Source organism: Oculina patagonica, chromosome 10, assembly GCF_052425735.1.
Source record: "Oculina patagonica isolate OP01 chromosome 10, crgOcupat, whole genome shotgun sequence".
Lineage (NCBI taxonomy): Eukaryota > Metazoa > Cnidaria > Anthozoa > Scleractinia > Oculinidae > Oculina > Oculina patagonica.
In genome coordinates, this window is record NC_135767.1 from 6,741,077 (window position 1) to 6,760,883 (window position 19,807).

The window sequence follows — 19,807 nt, forward strand, 5'->3', positions numbered from 1 at the left end:
TTGCAATGGTATATCGCAATTCCTGATTTTGTTTGGTTATCAGGCAGTGGTATATGAGCTCATATACCATGGACTACAAATATGTTAGGTAAGGCGCACGCGTTAACGAGAACATCCGAGGAGCTCCAAATATTTTGATTTTTTGGGTTTTTTAATAAAACAAAAAATTCCCCTCGCACTTGTTGGATATATGAGATAGTTATAGCCATGGCTATCTACCATCTCATATCCAACGCGCGCTCGTGGAATAATTGTTACATATCCCCCAAGTGATATTTCCCAGTTTTCAAACTTTGGGATTTACGTTCGAACGTTAGGTTTTCCTCCCAAGTAAATTGTTAAATTGAATAGACCTGAACATTTTTAACAGACTAGCAAATTTTTTGAACGGCGACGGAATTTCTTTGACGTTTAAAACCTTTGAGAAAAGGTCTCCCAAAATAACGGTCTCGCGTAAAAATATTTGAGGTATTATAAACACAATAGAGGGTCTCAATGGGGTTAACCATTAGCCGTAAAACGGCCAAAAATGTAGCCGTCAGGCGTTAAAATTGAAAATTTTTTAACCTTTAGCCGTAAAATATGTTAACCGTAAAAAAATCGATTAGTAATTATAAATCAAACAGACTACATCACTTCACCGTCCCAGAATGGTCCTAACTCTCCTAACTCCTAAAATATGTTTTTCAATAATGAAAATTAATTTTTAACTTATAAAAACAACGGAAATTAATTTTTATACCATAACTGAGAGAATTCTCGCGCTCTGATTGGTCAAAAATTATGGTCGATGAGAGTATAGACCATGAAATGTTCAGTGAACAAGCGCTAACAAGATCTTCAGAAAGAAAAATAATCTTGCTCGCTTCAAGCGATAGGCACACACTCAACGAGAGACGAAAAGGTAATTAAAACTGTTATTGTTTGAATTCTTGTTCATCTTCTTTTGTATCGATCATTGTCGTTTTTACGTGTCGGGCCGGAATCTTTACGTCCAACCGGCAAAGTTTCTTCACGGTCAGGCATCGCTTTTGATAAATACTTGTTCTAGTTTGTTATGGTATAAAACAAATCGACCACATTTTTCCATGGTCTACACTCTTATAGACCATAGAAATGACGCCATAAAATATCCAAAACTTTGCAGTGAAACCACTCGCCTACGGCTCGTGGTTCCACTTGAGTTTTGAACATTTTCTGACGTCAATTCTATGGTCTATAAGAGTGTAGACCATGAAAAAATGTGGTCGATTTGTTAATTAACTTCTGTTAACCGTAACGGAAAAAGTTAACTTTAAGCCATAAAAAAGTCAAAAATCTAGTTTAAACGTTAACCGTAAAAGCCACCACCCCACTGAGACCCCTCACAATAGCCTCCATTTGGCTTCAAAAATATGCAGTGATATTTGTCCTTGGAAATTATCTGTTCCTCGAACTCGCGCTCCGCTCTCGGAAAAATGTTCGCTTCTCGGAACAGACACATGTGTAATGTCCGCGACAAAATATTTAACAATTATCCTGCGAAATCGCGTGGAATATCGCCTGATACTTAGCCGACGAGGCCGTAGGCCGAGTTGGCTAAAATCAGACGATATTCCGCAAGATTGAGCAGGATAATTGTTTTATTATTCAACAAATTGTCAACGAAACACATTTTGTACAAAGAAAAACTGTAATTGTGCCGCGCTTTACAAGATTTCGGACGAATCTTCGCAACCTACGAATATCGCAGGATATCTGTTATGTACGGATGACAGATATCGTTAACATTTTGACCATATATGGGCAGCGCGCGCATCTGTTGAATAATAATAGTGCATATTTTCGCGCCAAGTGGAGGCTAGAACCATACCTCCCCAGCCATGACCCCAGTTTCTGTTTAAATCCACACCATGACAGCCATAGTCAGAATGTTGAAGACGATTCTTTCTCCAAAGTCGATACTTTCTTCTTTTCTGTGACATTAAAAAAACTTTTCTTAAAGGAGAAGTTCACTCCGGAATGGACATTTATTTTCTTTACGCCAATAAAAAGTTTATACAAAGATATGTTATTCACCAAAATTTCAGCCTTCAACGCGTGCTATAACCCGACGAAATCTTTCCCAAAACTCGACAACTGAACGCCGCCATCTTGGAGCTGGTAATGCATGCGTGACGTCAAAGAGCTCAGCTTGAAGTTTGGCGGGAAAATTTAAATACTCGAAACTCCTTGTTTCTTCGTAGTGGCTTTGGTTGTCAAAATGCCTGTTTGTGCAGCTCCATTTCCCTCAAACAGAGCTCCAAGAAATACAAAAAACAAGGAGTTTCGACTATTAAAATTTCTCCGCCAAACTTCAGGCTGAGCTCTTTGACGTCACGCATACATTACCAGCTCCAAGATGGCGGCGTTCAGTTGTCGAGTTTTGGGAAAGATTTCGTAGGGTTATAGCGAACGTTGGAGGCTGAAATTTTGGTGAAAAACATATCTTTGTGTAAACTTTACATTGGCGTAAAGAAAAGAGATGGCCATTCTGGAGTGAACTTCTCCTTTAAACATCCAGAGTTACATTTTCTTATTTATCTTTGGGGGGTAGCGTTTATAGTAATTTTTGTTTCCCAGTCGAACTGTACACAACGTACCTGAGATCTGAGGGGGGTGGGGGAGGGAGAAACTCCCAGGGAAAAGACAGGGTTGCTAGTTGAGAAAGTTTTTAGGTTGACTGAAATGATTTTTTTTTCTTTAAGGGGCAGTGTCACTAGAATTTTTCTAAGTTTTTTTGTAAACTTTGCTAGAATTATGATGGTGCTATTACAGATAAAAAAAAAAGTCCTTTGAGCAACAAAAGAAAGGCGTGAATTCGTTTCCAAGATGTGAATTAACCATGATCAATGGTTTTTAAGAATTTTTCTTCCAAGTAAAACCGTCAAACTTGAAAACGTCAGCCCAATTTTTTAAAAGTATCAGGCCACTTCTTTCCTACCCGTCTGTAACCAGGCAACCGTTTAACAATTTCCTGACTAGTGTAGTACATTTTACAAATGATTTTAGCAAGGCCACTATTGGTGGATTTCCAATTAACACCAATACCTTCATTGGATTTTCACGAAGCACTAAATGTTGGTGACACTGCCCCTTTAAATATATATATATCATTTTCACTCCTGACCAATCTAGAACCGCCAAAACAGTATGACGGCTTTTTCTATTTGTTCAAGTGCAACCCTTAATTCGGAAAATAACTTGACTGCTAACAAATTTCAACGCTTTGTCTTGAACACTCTTAGTGCTACCAAAATCTATAAAAAATACACAAAATAGATGGTTGATCACTAAAACTACTGTGTGCTATAACCGACCGGATTTATCCAAGTGTAGGCATATCCATCGACGTTGAATACAGGCAGTATTATGAAATCCATTTTATCCAAAAGAGCTGTCACTGATGAGTCACGTCCGTACTTTTGCGTCATCTAAAGATGAAAACATAGAGCGATTTTAATACCTTTATTCACTTTACACGTAAAATGGATACAAATAGAAATAGTTTTTTACTTACTATCAGCAACTAAGTTAGCCTCCCACGCAGTCGTTTTTAGGGGCGATCCCCACAATCTAGACATCGCGTCTGGGAATAAGGGCCTGTTTATATACCGAGCCACCCCGGGCGAGAGAGCTTTTCATAGGTTTCTTTATAAGTAGCTGCGAACTGTTTACATGAGAAATTGCAAAGTTGGCTCAGGGGGCAGGGTAGCCCTGGGTGGGGGGTCACTAGCTTTGAAGGTAGGGTGGCCCTGGGGAGCGAGCCAACTTGTTTTCCATATAAACGATAAACAGTTTGGTTAATTTTTCCTCGCCTACCAGGGACAAGTTGACACATATGGAGCATGCACAAACGCTACAATCGGAAAAAACAAAATTGCAGATAAATTGAAATCGAAGTCGGCAGTAAATTAATCTAAAAAATGGTCTTGGTCGATGTTTCAGCGTTCCTGATTTTAGAAAAAGCAGCCATAATAGATGTTTCAAAACAACACTCGCCAGTCTTTTGAACCGAGAGTGCCAAGTTTTGGCTCGGTCAACAGGGACAACTTTCTCATATAAACGCTCGGCAGAAGATGGCTCGGGGAGAGGGTAACCCTCCTACCAGGGACAACTCTCTTCCATATAAACAGGCCCTAACTTAAATCGAACAACATTGTGCGCAATGACGTGCACGTGGCAGCACATCTAAACAAACAAGTACAATGTTTCATTGCCAAACTACCCTGACTGATAATGGCCGTACGCATTTTTAGCCTTAATTAAACACGTTTCTGAATGTCTTACGTAATATATCAATCACAAGAGACAGTGTTTCATCGGGATATCCAAACACCGAGAACAAAGTTTGAGAAGGATATCTTAACAGTTTCCGAAGCTTGCGGAAGAATGGCAAACATTGACGAAGATTGAAAATCTTTGATCTCGGCTCACCCAGCATCGAAACAATGCACACTCGTCAAAAGAAGTAACGTTTTTACTAACATTTGTAAGGAAATGTAAAGATAGGGTCGTTTTTCAGTGATATAAATTCTTAAGACTTGCTTTAGGTCAAGTTACTTGAAATACCTATTTAACAACAGGTATATTAATGCGCCCGAGTTTTCTATTCGCTCGTAGAAAACGAGGGCGAGTAGTCTTATTGTTTGAGTAGATCTCAAAAGAAGTGCGGACCAAAATCTACTATTTTATGCATGTTTAAACCAAACATTAACGCAATACGCACACTATCGTATTCTATCAACGAATAGAAAACAATAAAAGAAACAATCAGATTTGCGCATTTCCAATAGAACACGGCTGAGTACCTTCGTACCTTCGCTGAGTAACTGAGTACCTGAGTAAACAGGCATACATTCTGCTGAGTGGGGAAACAGTTTTTACCTCGTCAATGATGAACATGCATGTAGCGGGAGACACCCATTCCCTGGCGTGAATTCCACATTCAATGAAAAACACTGGCTTGTTGAAACTGTACTTTCCTTGGATCTAAAACAGGAAACAGTGAAAATTCATGTCAAGCACGTGTTCAATCAGTCAATCGATCAGTCAGTCAGTCGGGGAATAAGTGCCAGTTTTGGCAAATCTTCGTTTAAGCACTCGAAGAATTTCCAAATTATTTCATCCAATCAAAAACTTGTGCGTGCGCTCACAAGCACTCCGAAAGCAATCGCGCGTGCAAAGATGTCATGTTGCTTAGCAACTCCTGGGACGAAAACCGCTGGCTCAGTTACTTCTCGGAGAAGTGATGTCGCCATTAACTAGCACTTCTTTCCCCCGACTGCAGTAAAGAATCTGGATTTCTGACTAAAGATAGAAATACCGTTTGGCACTTCATTTCTGCAGGTTCATATTTTTGCGTTTTTTGAGGTTTTTTTAATGATCCGCAACAAATGGTTTAACAACAACAACAAATTCCTGTAAATTTTGTTCCGCAAAAATTTATTCAAAGACTTTTTTAGAATGCTTGCAATAACCTTGCGAGAGATAATGCCTCAAGTGGAACAGAATTTACTGATCATAATGCATTGACAGAGCAGTCAGCCACTCTAGAATAAGGCGTTTTTGTAATAGATTGACACTTATTTTGAAAGTTTTCATCATCTGCGTGTTGTTTGACCTGTATTTTTTATAATTGATTCCCATATTACTTACCTTAATGGCCTTCATTTGCTTTCCCTCGTGAGAACTGCCAAGATATATTGTCGAAGTCATGTAGCTATAGGAGTTTTGAACCTCGTCCAGTTTTGAGTGTATCTGTAAAAGAAAGAAGCTTTAGATAGACAGGTTGACAGACGGGCGAAAAGACCGACGGACTGCGAGAAAGCCAGTCACACAGACAGAAATACAGATAGACAGACAGACAGACAGCCACACAGACAGCCACAAAGACAGACGACAGATAGACAGACAGCCACACAGACAGAGGACAGATAGACAAACAGACAGCCACACAGTCAGAAAGACAGATAGACAGACAGACAGCCACACAAACAGAAAGACAGATAGACAGACAGACAGCCACACAAACAGAAAGACAGATAGAAAGACAAACAGACAGCCACACAGACAGAGGAGAGACAGACAGACAGACAGACAGACAGCCACACAGACAGAAAGACAGATAGACAGACAGACAGACAGCCACACAGACAGAAAGACAGATAGACAGACAGCCAGCCACACAGATAGAAAGACAGATAGACAGACAGACAGACAGACAGACAGACAGCTGCAGACAGACAGACAGACAGCCACACAGATAGGAAGACAGATAGACAGACAGACAGACAGACAGCCAGCCACACAGAAAGAAAGACAGATAGACAGACAGACAGACAGACAGACAGACAGCCACACAGACAGAAAGACAGATAAACAGACAGACAGACAGCCACACAGACAGAAAGACAGATAGACAGACAGACAGCCACACAGACAGAAAGACAGATAGACAGCCAGCCAATTGCAAAGAGACTAACAGACTGGCAGACTGATTCATGCCAGACAGATCGAAGGACAGACAGACATCTCTTTCATCAGAAGGACAGACGGACGCACAGATAGATAGATAAACAAACAGACAGGTAGACAGACAGATAAACAGACGGACAGACATTAACGAAGGACGGCCAGGCGACAGAGAGACTGAACAGAAAGGCAGTCGCACTGACGGACGAATGGATAAAGATCAGAGAAATTGATTGATCGCTCTCCGTTACTCCCCAGGACTTTGTGTGCGATTCGATTGACACCTTTACTAAATACTAGACTATGACGCTAGCGCGTGGCATGACTCGCGCAATTGACCTGGATTCAGATTCTAATTCTTGTCTCTTTAACATTAGCGCAGTACTTAATTTGGTCTCGTGAGACACTCTGTTGTTGCTATACGACGTTGTAGCTAGGGCTTTCCACAAGTTGCTCGAGATTTCCCAAAAAGTTGCCCGTAATTTCTTAAAAAGTTGCTCAAAAGTTGCTCCAAAAAGTCAAAAAAGTTGCTTCTGACAATAAAAGATGCTTGAAAGTTGCTCCAAAACATCCTAAACGCTGCTTCTAATAAAGAGAATTTCTCTAAATATATAATTTCCCTTGCAGGGTTAGATTTCTAAGCAGTTTTCTGCAATTTTACAGCAAAAGAAGTATCTAAATAACATATCAAGGGGAAAATTTGTTAAATAACAATGTTTTCTTTAATTGACAAAAATCGTGAAGATATCGATGACGTCATGTTTGCTGACGAGTTTTGTAATGTTTTAATGCAGAAAGAGCCGAAAGTTGAAACGTCTTCAGATGTTCCTCGAAAATCTTCGGCAAACTTCGTAAATCTTCGGAAACGTTCGTATTGCCTTCGGAGATCTTCGGTCTGGAAATTGCTCAAAACGTAACAAGTTGCTCGAGAGGAAATAAGTTACTCAAAAGGGAAAAAGTTGCTCCAAATATAAAAAGTTGCCAAAAAGTTGCCGAGCAACTTGTGGAAAGCGCTAGTTGTAGCGTCATTCGTTAGAACATCTGTCATTTTAGCAAAAGCAGTATGACGTCATGAAAACGGTTATTTTTATCCACCAATCACATCACGTGTTACATTCATACCTCCTCAAGCTTGTGATACTGACTGTGCCAGCCTCCATAACCACGTCTCGCTCCAGTAGTTTCCAGTTCCCCCTCGATCAATTTATCGACGTCATCAATCTGGACTTTGAACTCGATGCCATCGGCTTCCAGAAGAGAGGACAGAGTTAGGAAATCTTCTTCCGAAACTTCAATGTCAACCGGTTGGAAAAGATGGCCCGGTTCTTTCCAGAAGTCAATCTTTAAATTAAAGCAACAAGCGGCGTTTAGAAAACTAAATATTGTTGAAAAAATATATCTTGAAATGTCACTTTTAACCATCAGATTTCGTTTGTATTTACCTTAATGTCGGGGCGTTTTTCCAGTCCGCGCAAAAATACGAGGTGACTCTCAACTTCAGGAGTTACACGGATGACCTTCTCACTGGATAAGTAAAATAAGCATCAACAAAACAGTTTGAATTAATTATTTTTCTCCTTCAATCATTTGTTTTCCAAAGTTTTGCAATGATAATATATGACCTCTATCAAACGAAAACTTAAGTATTTGAAAATTGTAGATGAACATTTAAAGTTACGCTATGGTTTGATTTAGCGCGTTTACTTTTAAACGCCATTTACACGCGCAAAAAAAATCGGCACAACACGGCGAATTTTTGGCACCATGCTGACAATTTTGGGCATGGCACTCCTTAATATCAAAGTGTTAACGTACCGGTCCCAAATGTATTGTTGTTCCAGTGCCACATAACAGGAGGTAGACTACCTCCAGGAGGTAGTCTCGGCACTGGTAAATACAGGCACCGTGCCGAAAACAAGTGGAACACATGCGTAGTTTCCACGAAAACGGCGGAAGCTCTGGCATTTTCGTCCCAAGAGCCCTCGTTTATTTTGGTCACGTCGTCGGCGAAGAGAGTGTAAAAAAGAGAAGTTCTGCTGGATGAGAATGACACCGAGGAAGAAAATAATAAAAAGCTCCCGCTCTAAAAAAAAATGTCAAAAATCGTTGTGTGAAAGCCACGTCCACCATCATTGCAAAGAGCCATTTATTTTTCTTTCCTCTTCAACTGATCTCGTCAGCTTCTTTTAGATGTCGATTTGTTTTGCCCTTGAACACTGTTTATTAATATGTTGAATTGTGAACAACTCGTTCCTTGCCGATAAAATTCGCGTTTTGCACTGAAAGCACGATGAACAATCACGGCAAAACATTTTTCTGCCATTTCTCGGGAAGAAAACTGATGGAAACTAGGGGTGCCGATATAAATATTGGAACCGTGCCTAGCAGGAGAAAACCTTCTTGTTTTGGTCGTGTAAATGGGTAGTGCCGTGCCGAAATGGTTTGATCACGGTGCCAAAACTTTGCCGTACCGTGCCGATTTTTTAGCGCGTGTAAATGGGGCTTTAATAAGCAACCCCCGCTTATAATTAGTCTTGTGTTTATCGGTCATATAGTTACAATATCTGGATGATACAAAATCAAAGTTGCGTCAACGTAAATCTTTTTAAGTCTTTTTCTTTGGGTCTATCAATTTCACGTCGTTGAGCAAACACTGGTCAGCATGTCGAACTCAAAAAGATAAACTGACGCACACAAGTGCGCATTTCAGTCTAGTTCGCTGATGTTTCGAACCATTTGGCTCAAATTTAGCAGATGTGTTCGATTCTCATAGACCATGGCAAACAACGACACATTGCTGCGGACACAAATGTTTTTATGTTTGCCCGCGCGCGCAACATTTGCTGCGGACACAAAACTTGTGCCCTGGACACAAAAAACTGTTAAAAGGGGACAGAAAAAGACAAGGAAGCTACTTTTCAGAAAAAGAGGTTAACATACAGGCGAACGAAAACATTGTGAAGGAGAAATTCGCGCTGTTTCGATAATTCAGACGAGAAAAACGAAAACAATAAAATCCACGGATCTTTCGTCTTTTCTAAAAAATTCCGAAACCTTTTCCTTCATGAGTTGTTAAGATATATTTTTATAGTTTTTGAATTCTAATACGCTTTTTTTTATACTTTTTTGGATTTATTTGAATATGATCAAATTGGCCCAAAGAAACTCAGGGTTATTTCAAAACAATCAGTTTCGATGATGCATTTTCCATTTTGAGTTGCATTTTTAGGCTACTATTCCGATCGAGGTTCCGTTTGATCGTAAGCGTGAGACCACATTTATTTAAAATATATAATTCTCTGAATAGGTAGGCCCTCTAACTTTTTTATGGAAACTTTTGTGTATAAATCAGCTTCGTTACTCAATTGAAAAACTTGAAAGTTCGAATTAATTAGAAAATGTAGCCACTTTGGAAGGGCAGTATTGGTAATCTCATTTTAAAACCGCAACAATTGTAAAAATCGACAAAATAACTACACGTTTTGCTCACCTTTGCACAAGCCAAGCTTGCAGTACAGTTAACACAACTAAAGTTAAGCCCCAATTCATGATTACAGTGTGAGTCGCCTGGACTACTGACAAGAAAATCTTCTATGGGAAGGTTTTCAAAGAAATGTTATTGGCGTTTTTAGTTTAAAAATGACACACATCTGCACCATATAAAACGATCTTAAAATGTAAGAAAATATTTTCATTACAGCAAGTAAACTATTTTAATGAAAAATACAAAAACTGCTGCAGCTAAACCAACTGAACTAATGCTTTTTGTTTCACTAAATTTAAACAGAACTACATTCAGGCTATCAAACGTCATTCCAAGTATTGACAAGGGTCTAATATTAGAAATTCAATGTCAGAATATGGTTCATCTAAAAAATGGCAATAACTACAACTAATATAAAGCACATGTTCTCTCGAAGCTGTGTAAACTTTTCCTTAGTTCACATTCTTAGATGTATATTTAATGTTTGCCTGTTTTTTGTCTTCGTTGACTGCAGGACGTTCGTATTTTACCAAGGCCGGGCGCCAAAGACATTGCCATGAGAAAATGCTCTGTCTAAATGCACCATTTGTCACCATTTAAAAAAATCAATAATCGCCATTTGAATTGTATAAAAAAACGTCTTTCGTGAAAATAGTCCAATTTAGTTCTATTTGTTTAATTTGTTGCCTTATTAGGATCACGTAATGCTTTCTGCCATGCGAGTTTGTTCCTAAAATTTTTTAACCAAATTTAGGCTTGGGAAAAAGACCATCAAGTTCAGTGAAATATAAAAATAACCAATTTTAATAACACAGCAAATACAAAAGAAAGTACGGATAGCCAAAAGTGACGAAGACTGAAGCGGATTGCGATATAAGTTTTTGAAATAGTGTTAGGCTGAACAGTTTTCAAAGTTAATCTCAATTGCTTGTAACTTTAAGTTTTAACGCCCGGGAGACAAATTTGGTTTCAATTTTCATTTAGATCCATAAAAGTAATTCCTTTGCAAACATTAGGATTCATGGCGAGTAATTGGCAAAACTAAATAAAATAAACTTTACTCAGCCGTGACACAGTCCCTTTAATCGCATGCGCATTCACAAAAAACACTCAATCTTCTTTAATATAATGGGGAGGGGGGTGGTGTTAGTTTTGTCCTTTTTATCATTCCATTTTTAATGGGTGGGATAAAATATTTTATACTTATAATAGCATATACTTTAGTGTATTTTAATTCTAAGTCCTACGTTTTATACATGAGCCTCTAGCTCGGACATTGAGGGAGACCTCGTCCCACGTATGGACATTAAAATTGTATTGTATTGTATTGTATTTTATACCATACCATAAAAAATACAGCCAATCAGAATACAGGAAAGCCGTTGTATATTCGACGGTATTCAACCCAACCTTCCCATCGTGCTCTGCGATTGTATTCTCGACGAAATTTAGTAAGTGTATTTTCTATGGCATGGTATAAAATAGTTACACAACACTTTCTCGTGGTATACTATGGAATATCCCACTTGTCACTTGTATTTTCTTGGTATACACACTCGCCTAAAGGCTCGTGTGTATACCGAGAAAATACAAGTGACTCGTGGGATATTCCATAGTATACCACTCGAAAGCGTTGCATAACTAGTATTGTATTGTATTGTATTGTATTGTATTGTATTGTATTGTATTGTATTGTATTGTATTGTAGACGTTTTGAGTTGAGAGTAAATCGAGACTGGATGTTCTTATTTTTTCATGATTGAATCCTGGAAACGCCCTTGTCATGTTTCCCCTAAGTGGAACAGAATTTAGAATACCGATGTTTTATAGTTGTTTGCTTTTATTTTTATCATTATACAAAGAAAATGTTATAGAAACTCGTTACTTTTTAGAAATAGGTTTTTGAGAACTCAGCTGTTAAACCTCGATGCAACATCAAGTGGAAACAATGATTCTCAGCTTGCAAAGTTCCTCAGCACTTTTGGGCAATCTAAATTACCCTAAAGCACCCCAAAGGTTCTTATATTTGAAAGAGTACAAGCTTTTTTAAGTGAGGCTTTCAACGTGATTTTGTATAAAGGATCCGATAGAAAAATCTTCAAAATTAACAAAGTGGTTGTTATGTAACTAATACCACAGTAAAGCCGATGACAAAAAGATATTTTCCCGTTCGGCCTGATCATGACCAAAATGAGGTGATTTGTCAAGCATGTTCTAAACCCGCAAAAACTTTAAAATAGACCCTGTCAGGCGGCACACACCAACAAACGTATTTGATGGGAGGGTCCTGAAGGGGTAAAATGGGATTTGGGATTTGGGCAAATTTCCACTTGGAAATTGAGATTTGGGTCACTGGGACTTGGTATTGGCCAAAATTTGGGTAAACTATGGGCTGGAAAATGGGATTGGACAAAAATCTGGGTGGGAAATTTGCTAGCGCTTCCTCTGATGTAGATGTAACATTTACGAAACCTCAAGTATTTTCGATGGCATTACCCCCATTTGCACGACACCGTTAATATCACTTCTTCAGAGTACTTCGCTTGGGGTAGGGCGGTTTTGCATTACCTTGTTTTTTGATTTTTATGTTAAAAGCTTGTAATAATTTCTGCCCAAATTTTCACAGTTTACATTCCAGAATCTCGCTGTTGAAAGTAGTATTACGCTAATCCGCCAGGATTATGCGAATTTTGTTAAGTTTTAGTAAGGTTTTCTTTTTTTTGTTACGGCTTTGAAGAATGCCAGTACTCTACAAAAAAAGTTAGGGTTCGAAGATTTATTTAATCTTGGATTTTCGTTTAATAACAAGGCCACGATAGCCCTCCATTTAAAATTTGCCCATTTTTGAGTGGTCTCGTTTAGTTTCTTATGAATTTTAAGTCAGTTGCTTCGAGATAAGTTAAGACGAACAAGTGAAGGATCGAAACTTTTTAGATCAGAAATAACCCTACACAACTCTTCAAACTAAATAAAAAGTTTACACTCTAGTAATCCTTGGAATAGGCCGTTCCTGTGTGAACAGAAGTCTCTTTGTATTCCTTAAACTACAACTGATGAAATTCGCGTCTCTCCTATCTAAGCCGTTTTAAAACATCAACGTTTTTACGGTGACCGTTTAAGGAGCGCGCATTAATGAACAACTGGCGTGCATTTCATTTTAGCAACTCATCAGCCCTTCGTACGACCTGTGTGCACGCTCAAATTCGTTGACAGCAGCCGTAATCGGTAGTGGGTAAAGTTAATTTACGCTAGTAGGAATGCCCGGGTTTGTACGAGTGGTGAAGATTCTGGGGTTAAGTAGAGCACAAACAATCTGTCGAGATAGGAGCTGAAGGCTTGCGGTGGGCATGTCAAAGGGAGGGGAAACTCGTCGTAAATAAATCATAATCGCCTAGCCCTCCAATTCAGGAGCTTATTTTTAACAGATTTGTGACCGCAGAAAGTTTTTTCAATTAATTTTATTGGTACATAATGAGCTATACATATCAGATAGTGAAAATCAACAGCTATACGAGGTAGCCGAGGGTTTTGCCAGTTTCAAGTTAAATTAATTTACTTATCTTTTTCTTACTTATTTCCTTATTGTTTTTAATCATTATAGCTCACATGAATATGTATGTTCCTTGGTTAGCTCTTTTGTATGGTGGTGTTGTACTGTTTGCATGTTTCTTAGCCTTATTTGGGGAGTTTAGCATCCACGGATTTTGCAATTCCTGGAAACAGCTTAACTGTTGGTTGGACTGTTTGGACTTGGCTCGTTTTGAGGCTATGAGCTCCAACGTCGATCTGAAGAAAAGCTTCCAGCTGTGCTACGGTAACTTGCTGTGTATGCATTTCCTTTTTTATCTGGACATCGTTTCCAATCACTGCAAAACTCTGTGCACTGCCATCTTGGGACACACACATGCCAGCGGTCCACATTGAATTAGGGATAGCTATCCGGGTAAAAAGCAATTTAATTGGTCCTGGATTTGCCTGTGGAGGGTCACCCTGAATATCAACGAATGAAACCCCGGTTATAAGATACAAAACTCCTTTAAGCAGCGGCCCGGTGCATATTTTTCCAAATTGTCGAATCTTGCGTTCAAAGGCTTTCCACGAACCACGGTTGAAACCTGGACGCTGTGGCACGGCGTTTGTGTATGTGAAAGTGGAAATAGAACTTTCCAACTTAAATGATGCAGTTTTACATGCAAACAAGTGACCTTTGTCAAATCCTGATTTGTAGTAGATGCCACCGTTGCCTTGATTCTTGATACCTAGTAAGAATTGTGTTATTATTACATAGTTTATATAAAATTTACAATAAAATCAAAGGCTCTTCGAGTAACCTCATGGTAATTCGATGAATGAAGTGTCGACCTTCGCATTTTTGGCTCGTGTTCAGTTTTCACCACCAAAATATTTGCGTTTGATCCTTTTAAACAATTGGTGAATTTGTTTTGCGAAAATGTTTCCTTTTCTTTTCTTTTCAGCACAGATAGGGTTATTTTTGAGCAGCGGATAAACTTTGAGAGAAAAATACGCCCGAGCAATTCGTGTTTCTCCTCGAATCAAAAAGATGAAAAACGGATGACGTGTCACGAGGTGACGTGACGTGAACAAAAACGTGCTGTGGATGTGGTGTTTAAAACTAAAACACAACACATGGCGAACGTAATAATTTTTTATAATGATTAGAGCGTAACTACATTTAGTTCATAGCTGCTATCAGTAATGTCACAATCTCACTTAATTTGTCTTTGAATGTTTTCTTGCGTGAACGGGTCATTGATATTTTTTTTTTTCAAATAAGCGTTCAATGATGTTACACAATCTTAAATAGGCCCTTGAATGTTTGCTCGCGTGAATGGGTCATTGATGGGTTTTTTTCTTCAAATAAGCGTTCGATAAAGTAACACAATTTCACTTTCCAAGGGAATTGCGTCATTGATGGTTCGTGCTCTCAGGCCCGCTCTCGGGCTTCGTAGCGCGAATTCTATTTCATCACAAGAATATTTAAGTGTAACCTTTGATCCTTTTTAGCATTAGGTAAATTTGTTTTGAATATGTTTACTTTTCTGTCAGCAGGTTTAGCATTATTTTGAGCAGCGAATAAAATTTGAGGGACAGATGAGCGTTTCTGCTCGACTCAAAAAGCTAAAAGATGAAAAACGGATGACGTGACACGATGATGTGACGCGAAGCAAAAACGTGCATGAATGTGTCCATGAATGTTGAGTTTACTTAAACGCGTCACGTGGCAAGCGTAACTGCACGTAGCTTATAGCTGCTATCAGTAATGTCACAATCTCACTTTATTTGCCTTTGCATGTTTTTTGACGTGAATGGGTCATTGACAGCGCCCTGGGAACGAGGTTGGAGAATAATTTGTTTTTGATTGACATGTGCTGAATGGCGTTTTAAAGAACCTTTCTGTCAGCACGTTTACTGTTAAATGCATGAATTAATTGCGGTTTAATATCAGAATGGAGTGACGGAAATACGTCACTTCGAGAACGAGAATGATCACTACACCTCATTACCATTCGGTAAAAATGGTTCAATCACTTATTTCAAAGTGACCATCTGTCATTTATTTCAAACATCTGGGTACCAGATAGCCTCCTACGCAGACGTTCTTTGGGCTCGTCACACGTTTCTCCTGCGTAGGAGGCTAGGTACGAGATTAGTTTTACCCTTTTGCATCGTTTGCTTCTTAAAAAAAGAATATATTAGCAGCTATAGTAAGTCGTGTTTACTTATTTAATCTGGGAACTACTAGTGCCGGAAGCATTTTGATTTTCCCACTTTACTATCTCTTCCCGTACGCGCGGAAATATTGCACGCGATAAACGTTGAAATTTAATTTACTTTTAAGTTATGTCTTCGCCCTTAACTTCAGGGAAACGTTGTGAATTTGTAAACAAAATCGTGGACCCTTAGAGCACAATTTGGGAACTTTGACATAATTTTTGGCATAATTCGACAAAACTGGGAGCAACTGTGCTTAGCGTTATAATTTTTAATGACCGTTAAACTAATAAGGATTCGACCTTTTCCCATTTTTACAAGTCTGTAATTTCACCCCTTTTTGGCCACAAATTCCCAAACTTGGTTGAGTTGCTCATCATATTTCATTCGAAATTTTCTCTTTGCTAAGTCCCATAACCGATTAAAAATAGTACAGTCGCATTAGATTGTCTTATGTAGCCTCCAACGGTAAAGAAATGATTTCCGTTGGCAAGCTGTAACTAATATAGTGAGCTTGACAAATGTTGGAAGTAATTAATAACCATGGTTGGAGTGTATCTAAACCGAATACAAATCTCAGACATCAACAAATCAAGATGACTCCCCCCCCCCCCCAGCTTAGCCCCATAAACTACAAAACATCTTAATTATGAATGACGTGATACTTAAAATAGAGGTTGGAAATTTTAAATAGAGAAATCGTGTTTTATCTGCATGTAAACAAGTTACCAGGGGTTTGTTTCCATGACTTGGTTGGTCGACCCTTGAGAAAATTTACTTTTTCCTGTGTCAATTTGTAGGCTGAATATACCGCAATTCCTAGACGTTCATCGAACATCGTGGCGTAGTAGGTCTGCTGATTCCCCGGTTGACAGATGTACTTCATATTCTGTAAGTTGGCATTGCGTAAACCAACTGGTGGCTGTCCGTTTACAAAGAATTGTGTGTAGCATTGCTGGTCAGGTTTAGGAGAAATATTATTAAACTGTGATACCGGTGGATTTTTCATCATCCGGATCCTTGTGACATCTGGGTTGTAATCTTCTTCAGTGCTGTTCTTAGTGCTGGGTGTTTGACCACTGTTCAAGGCTAGTTGACAAATAAAATGTAAAATAATCGTTTCTGGTCGAATTTTCCTTAACTAAATCAAAAGACGAGAGCGTATAAAGCATAAAGACCGAAAAAAGAATGTCAAAAATTGCAATATTATTTTCAACTTCAATTAAAGAAAGGTGGAATATCTGCTGCATAGATTTATTTCGACATTTTTATTGCTCTTTAGTGACACAGTATAAATCTTATTGCCAATAACGAAAACGAACGTACATGCATAATTAATAAAAGCTAGTCGAACGAAAGAAAATGATCACTTTAATTTCCAAGCTTCAAGAATTTCAGATTCTCACAAGTGTTATAAAGGTTTTCCAGTTACAAATTAAGGAAGGATAAATTATCTCTTGATACTATAATTCAACTATAGCAGTAGAAAAAACGTATTTGAAGATTAGGAATTCAAGTTTTTAAGTGTGCAGTTCGCGTAAGATGAAATTTCAAATTAGATCTCCGAGGCTTTCTTCAATAAATTCATAATTTTAACCGATGCAGATAATTAAAAAAAATTGAAAATTAGATAAAACTCTTAAATCAGGAAACAACTGAATTTTTGAACAAAATTCGCTAAAGGAAGGAGTGTAATCTTTGTTTGGAGCCGTCGGTAAATAACAGCTTTCTTTTTACAATCTAGGTTTTGTGCTGGCAGGATCAGACAAACAGTTCTACATTATACAAAGTACAAATTTTCTCTTACCGTTCTTGTTTTCTGTTGACAATTTAGTGTCAGCCACAGCACCGGAAGCCATGAGAGCAATAACAAGAAGAGAGGGCAAAATCTTCGCAGTGAACGCTTCCATCTCAAATTTAGGTGAGAAGTAAAAACTGTATCAACGCGAAATTTAAGGAGAAACACGTCTGTGAAAGACCGCCAAGACAGAATGATGCAAATTTACCTCGTTGAACATTTACCTATGGTAGGAAAAATTGTTTAGGAATTTCGCCGGATGACTAAATTGTCCAATTACGCCGTAGGATGACATAACCTTGAATTTCAATCTACCTCATTCCTTAGAAATTTCAAATATTTTTCTAATACGTCATTCACTGGAGCAGAAAATAGCAATGTTTGTGAGGTTCTTTAAAAAAAATCAAGGCGAAGAGCAGATTTAAACTTTTCATTTTTATCACTGATTTGAAAAGGGATCAAGAAAATAAATAAGTTGAAATTTGAAATCTTCGACATGCAATGTACCGTCCTGCAGTTCTCAGACAATTAAGATTGGGTTTTTAACACAAGATAAATTTTCGGAATTTTTTTATTATTAGCGATACAACATTTTAGGCCTCTTAACGTGAATGGAAGCACGGCAGCAGGTTAACTTTGTTGAAAACGAGAACCTTTAAAGCTATTAGATTTAAAGGCAAAGTGAAAACTTCTAAGGAGTTTCTGAAAAGTTTATTTTGTGTCAATTTTCTCCTTCCAAAAACTTGCTTTTCTTATGCTGAAATATCTCATAAAAGAAAATCAATTTTAAATATTTTTTAACTTCAATGCAATCGTTTCAAGGTGAGCGGCAATTGAGAATGCAATTGAGAATAAGAATGAATTATCAAAAAAGCCTTGAAAATCTAAATTGTAAAGTTAAAATTCTATTGTACGTAAGTATAGCTTAAATCTTATCCTTTTATTTTGTAAAGGGTTGATTATCAATTAAAACAAAATTAATTAACTGGAAATACCGTGCCTTCTACTGAAGAGAGCTATTGCGTTCAGATCCTGGTTAAATGTCATTTGTTTAAAAAGAAAATTGTGCGTTATCAGTAAGAATGATGAGATCGAGACACAATCATTTGCCATGAGTTTTGAAATTAGAACATGCATTTATTCGGTACCAGTTGTCAGATAAACCCAGTCAAACCGTTCTCTTATATAGAATTCACTTGATCAACTGAAGTTAATATATAACAATTTGTAATTCTTTCATAAGTGACCCATAAGTGGTCAGTTCTTCAGTTGACAGGAAAAGTTTTGACCGTTTTAGTAGAAGGTTCTTAAGTTAGTGAAAGTTTGTCCGTTGAAAGCTGTAAGTAGATGATTTAAGACATCCTATTTTTAGTTCGAAAACTGAGGGGAAATAATAATTTATTTTCCGGTTCCATCCAGTTTAGAAGAGGTTAAGAAATATGGCTTGAAACTTATCATGGATTACAAAATTTGATAACTATACGTTAAGGAAAACTAAGCGACCACATAAACTATGTCGGACCACAGAGTCAACGTACAAACAAGAAGAAACCTTTACACAGCAAGAAAAACTTTTAAACTTTTAGATTATAACCCCGGCGAAAGCTTAAGGTAAGTGGTATTCGGAATTTCTAAGGAAGTTAAATTTGGCAAACTTAGATTAGCTCGCATAAAGAGTATTTGTGCCCAATTGACCAAAAGTGGAATCTTATTTACATCATCTGAAGGAGAGGATTTGAAATTGCTTTCTATTTTCCACGTCAGATTTCGCCTCGCTTTTTCTTGTCCTTGTAAATAAAACGCAATAATATCGTGCCTTTGTAAAGCCCCTTTCACAGATTCGTTAATAAAAGAAATCCGATTATTAAAGCCAGCTAATACGAAATTAAATGACTGGAAAATTGCATTAAAAAATGATTACTTAAACGAAACTGAATAAAAGTAAACGGGTAAAGTGTTTTGCTTTTACTGCCTCGGTAAAGCTTGATAGAGTTTTCTATTTCAATTTAGAATTAAAATAGTGGGGTCTACAAAAGATGCTTGCATTTTACAAGATAAAATCTTCCGCTTACCATTCTCGCTTTCCACTGACAATTTTTCAGTCACAGCACTTGATGCCATCAGTAAAATAAGCAGTAATGGAAAACTCTTCACAACGAACGCTACCATCTCAAATTTGAGAAATTCAGGTTAGAACTGCGCCAACACGGAATTCAAGGAGAGGTAAGTCTGGGCAAGGAAGAATAGGGCATTTACCCTGTTAAAAATTAACTTTTGGTCAATTAAGAATTTAGAGGTTG

The 19,807-nt window shown here is 37.9% G+C and overlaps 2 protein-coding genes and 1 long non-coding RNA gene across 4 annotated transcripts in view; all 3 read right to left on the bottom strand.

Annotated features, from left to right (window-relative positions):
- LOC144628321 (carboxypeptidase B-like) overlaps positions 1 to 10,116 on the bottom strand; it is a 14,401-nt gene extending 4,285 nt beyond the window's left edge. The window contains exons 1-7 of the mRNA XM_078486415.1: positions 9,983 to 10,116; positions 7,935 to 8,016; positions 7,615 to 7,833; positions 5,677 to 5,778; positions 4,906 to 5,010; positions 3,339 to 3,452; positions 1,853 to 1,955 (exon numbers count right to left, since the gene is read on the bottom strand). Of these exons, the coding sequence (XP_078342541.1) occupies positions 1,853 to 1,955; positions 3,339 to 3,452; positions 4,906 to 5,010; positions 5,677 to 5,778; positions 7,615 to 7,833; positions 7,935 to 8,016; positions 9,983 to 10,041 (784 nt within the window). The 5' untranslated portion in view covers positions 10,042 to 10,116. The remainder of the gene's footprint in view (positions 1 to 1,852; positions 1,956 to 3,338; positions 3,453 to 4,905; positions 5,011 to 5,676; positions 5,779 to 7,614; positions 7,834 to 7,934; positions 8,017 to 9,982) is intronic.
- Positions 1 to 19,807, bottom strand: part of LOC144628424 (uncharacterized) — a 71,390-nt gene that overhangs the window by 24,362 nt on the left and 27,221 nt on the right. The window lies entirely within an intron of this gene.
- Positions 13,412 to 19,631, bottom strand: LOC144628389 (nuclease-like). 2 transcript variants are annotated; one of them, XM_078486486.1, is made up of 2 exons: positions 19,580 to 19,631; positions 13,412 to 14,235 (listed from the first exon to the last, which is right to left on the bottom strand). In XM_078486486.1, exons 1-2 carry the CDS (start codon positions 19,626 to 19,628, stop codon positions 13,652 to 13,654), a joined length of 633 nt encoding a protein of 210 aa, XP_078342612.1. In that variant the 5' UTR covers positions 19,629 to 19,631; the 3' UTR covers positions 13,412 to 13,651. The 2 variants fall into 2 exon arrangements, with proteins under 2 accessions (XP_078342612.1, XP_078342611.1); XM_078486485.1 differs by lacking the exon at positions 19,580 to 19,631 and adding an exon at positions 16,439 to 16,682.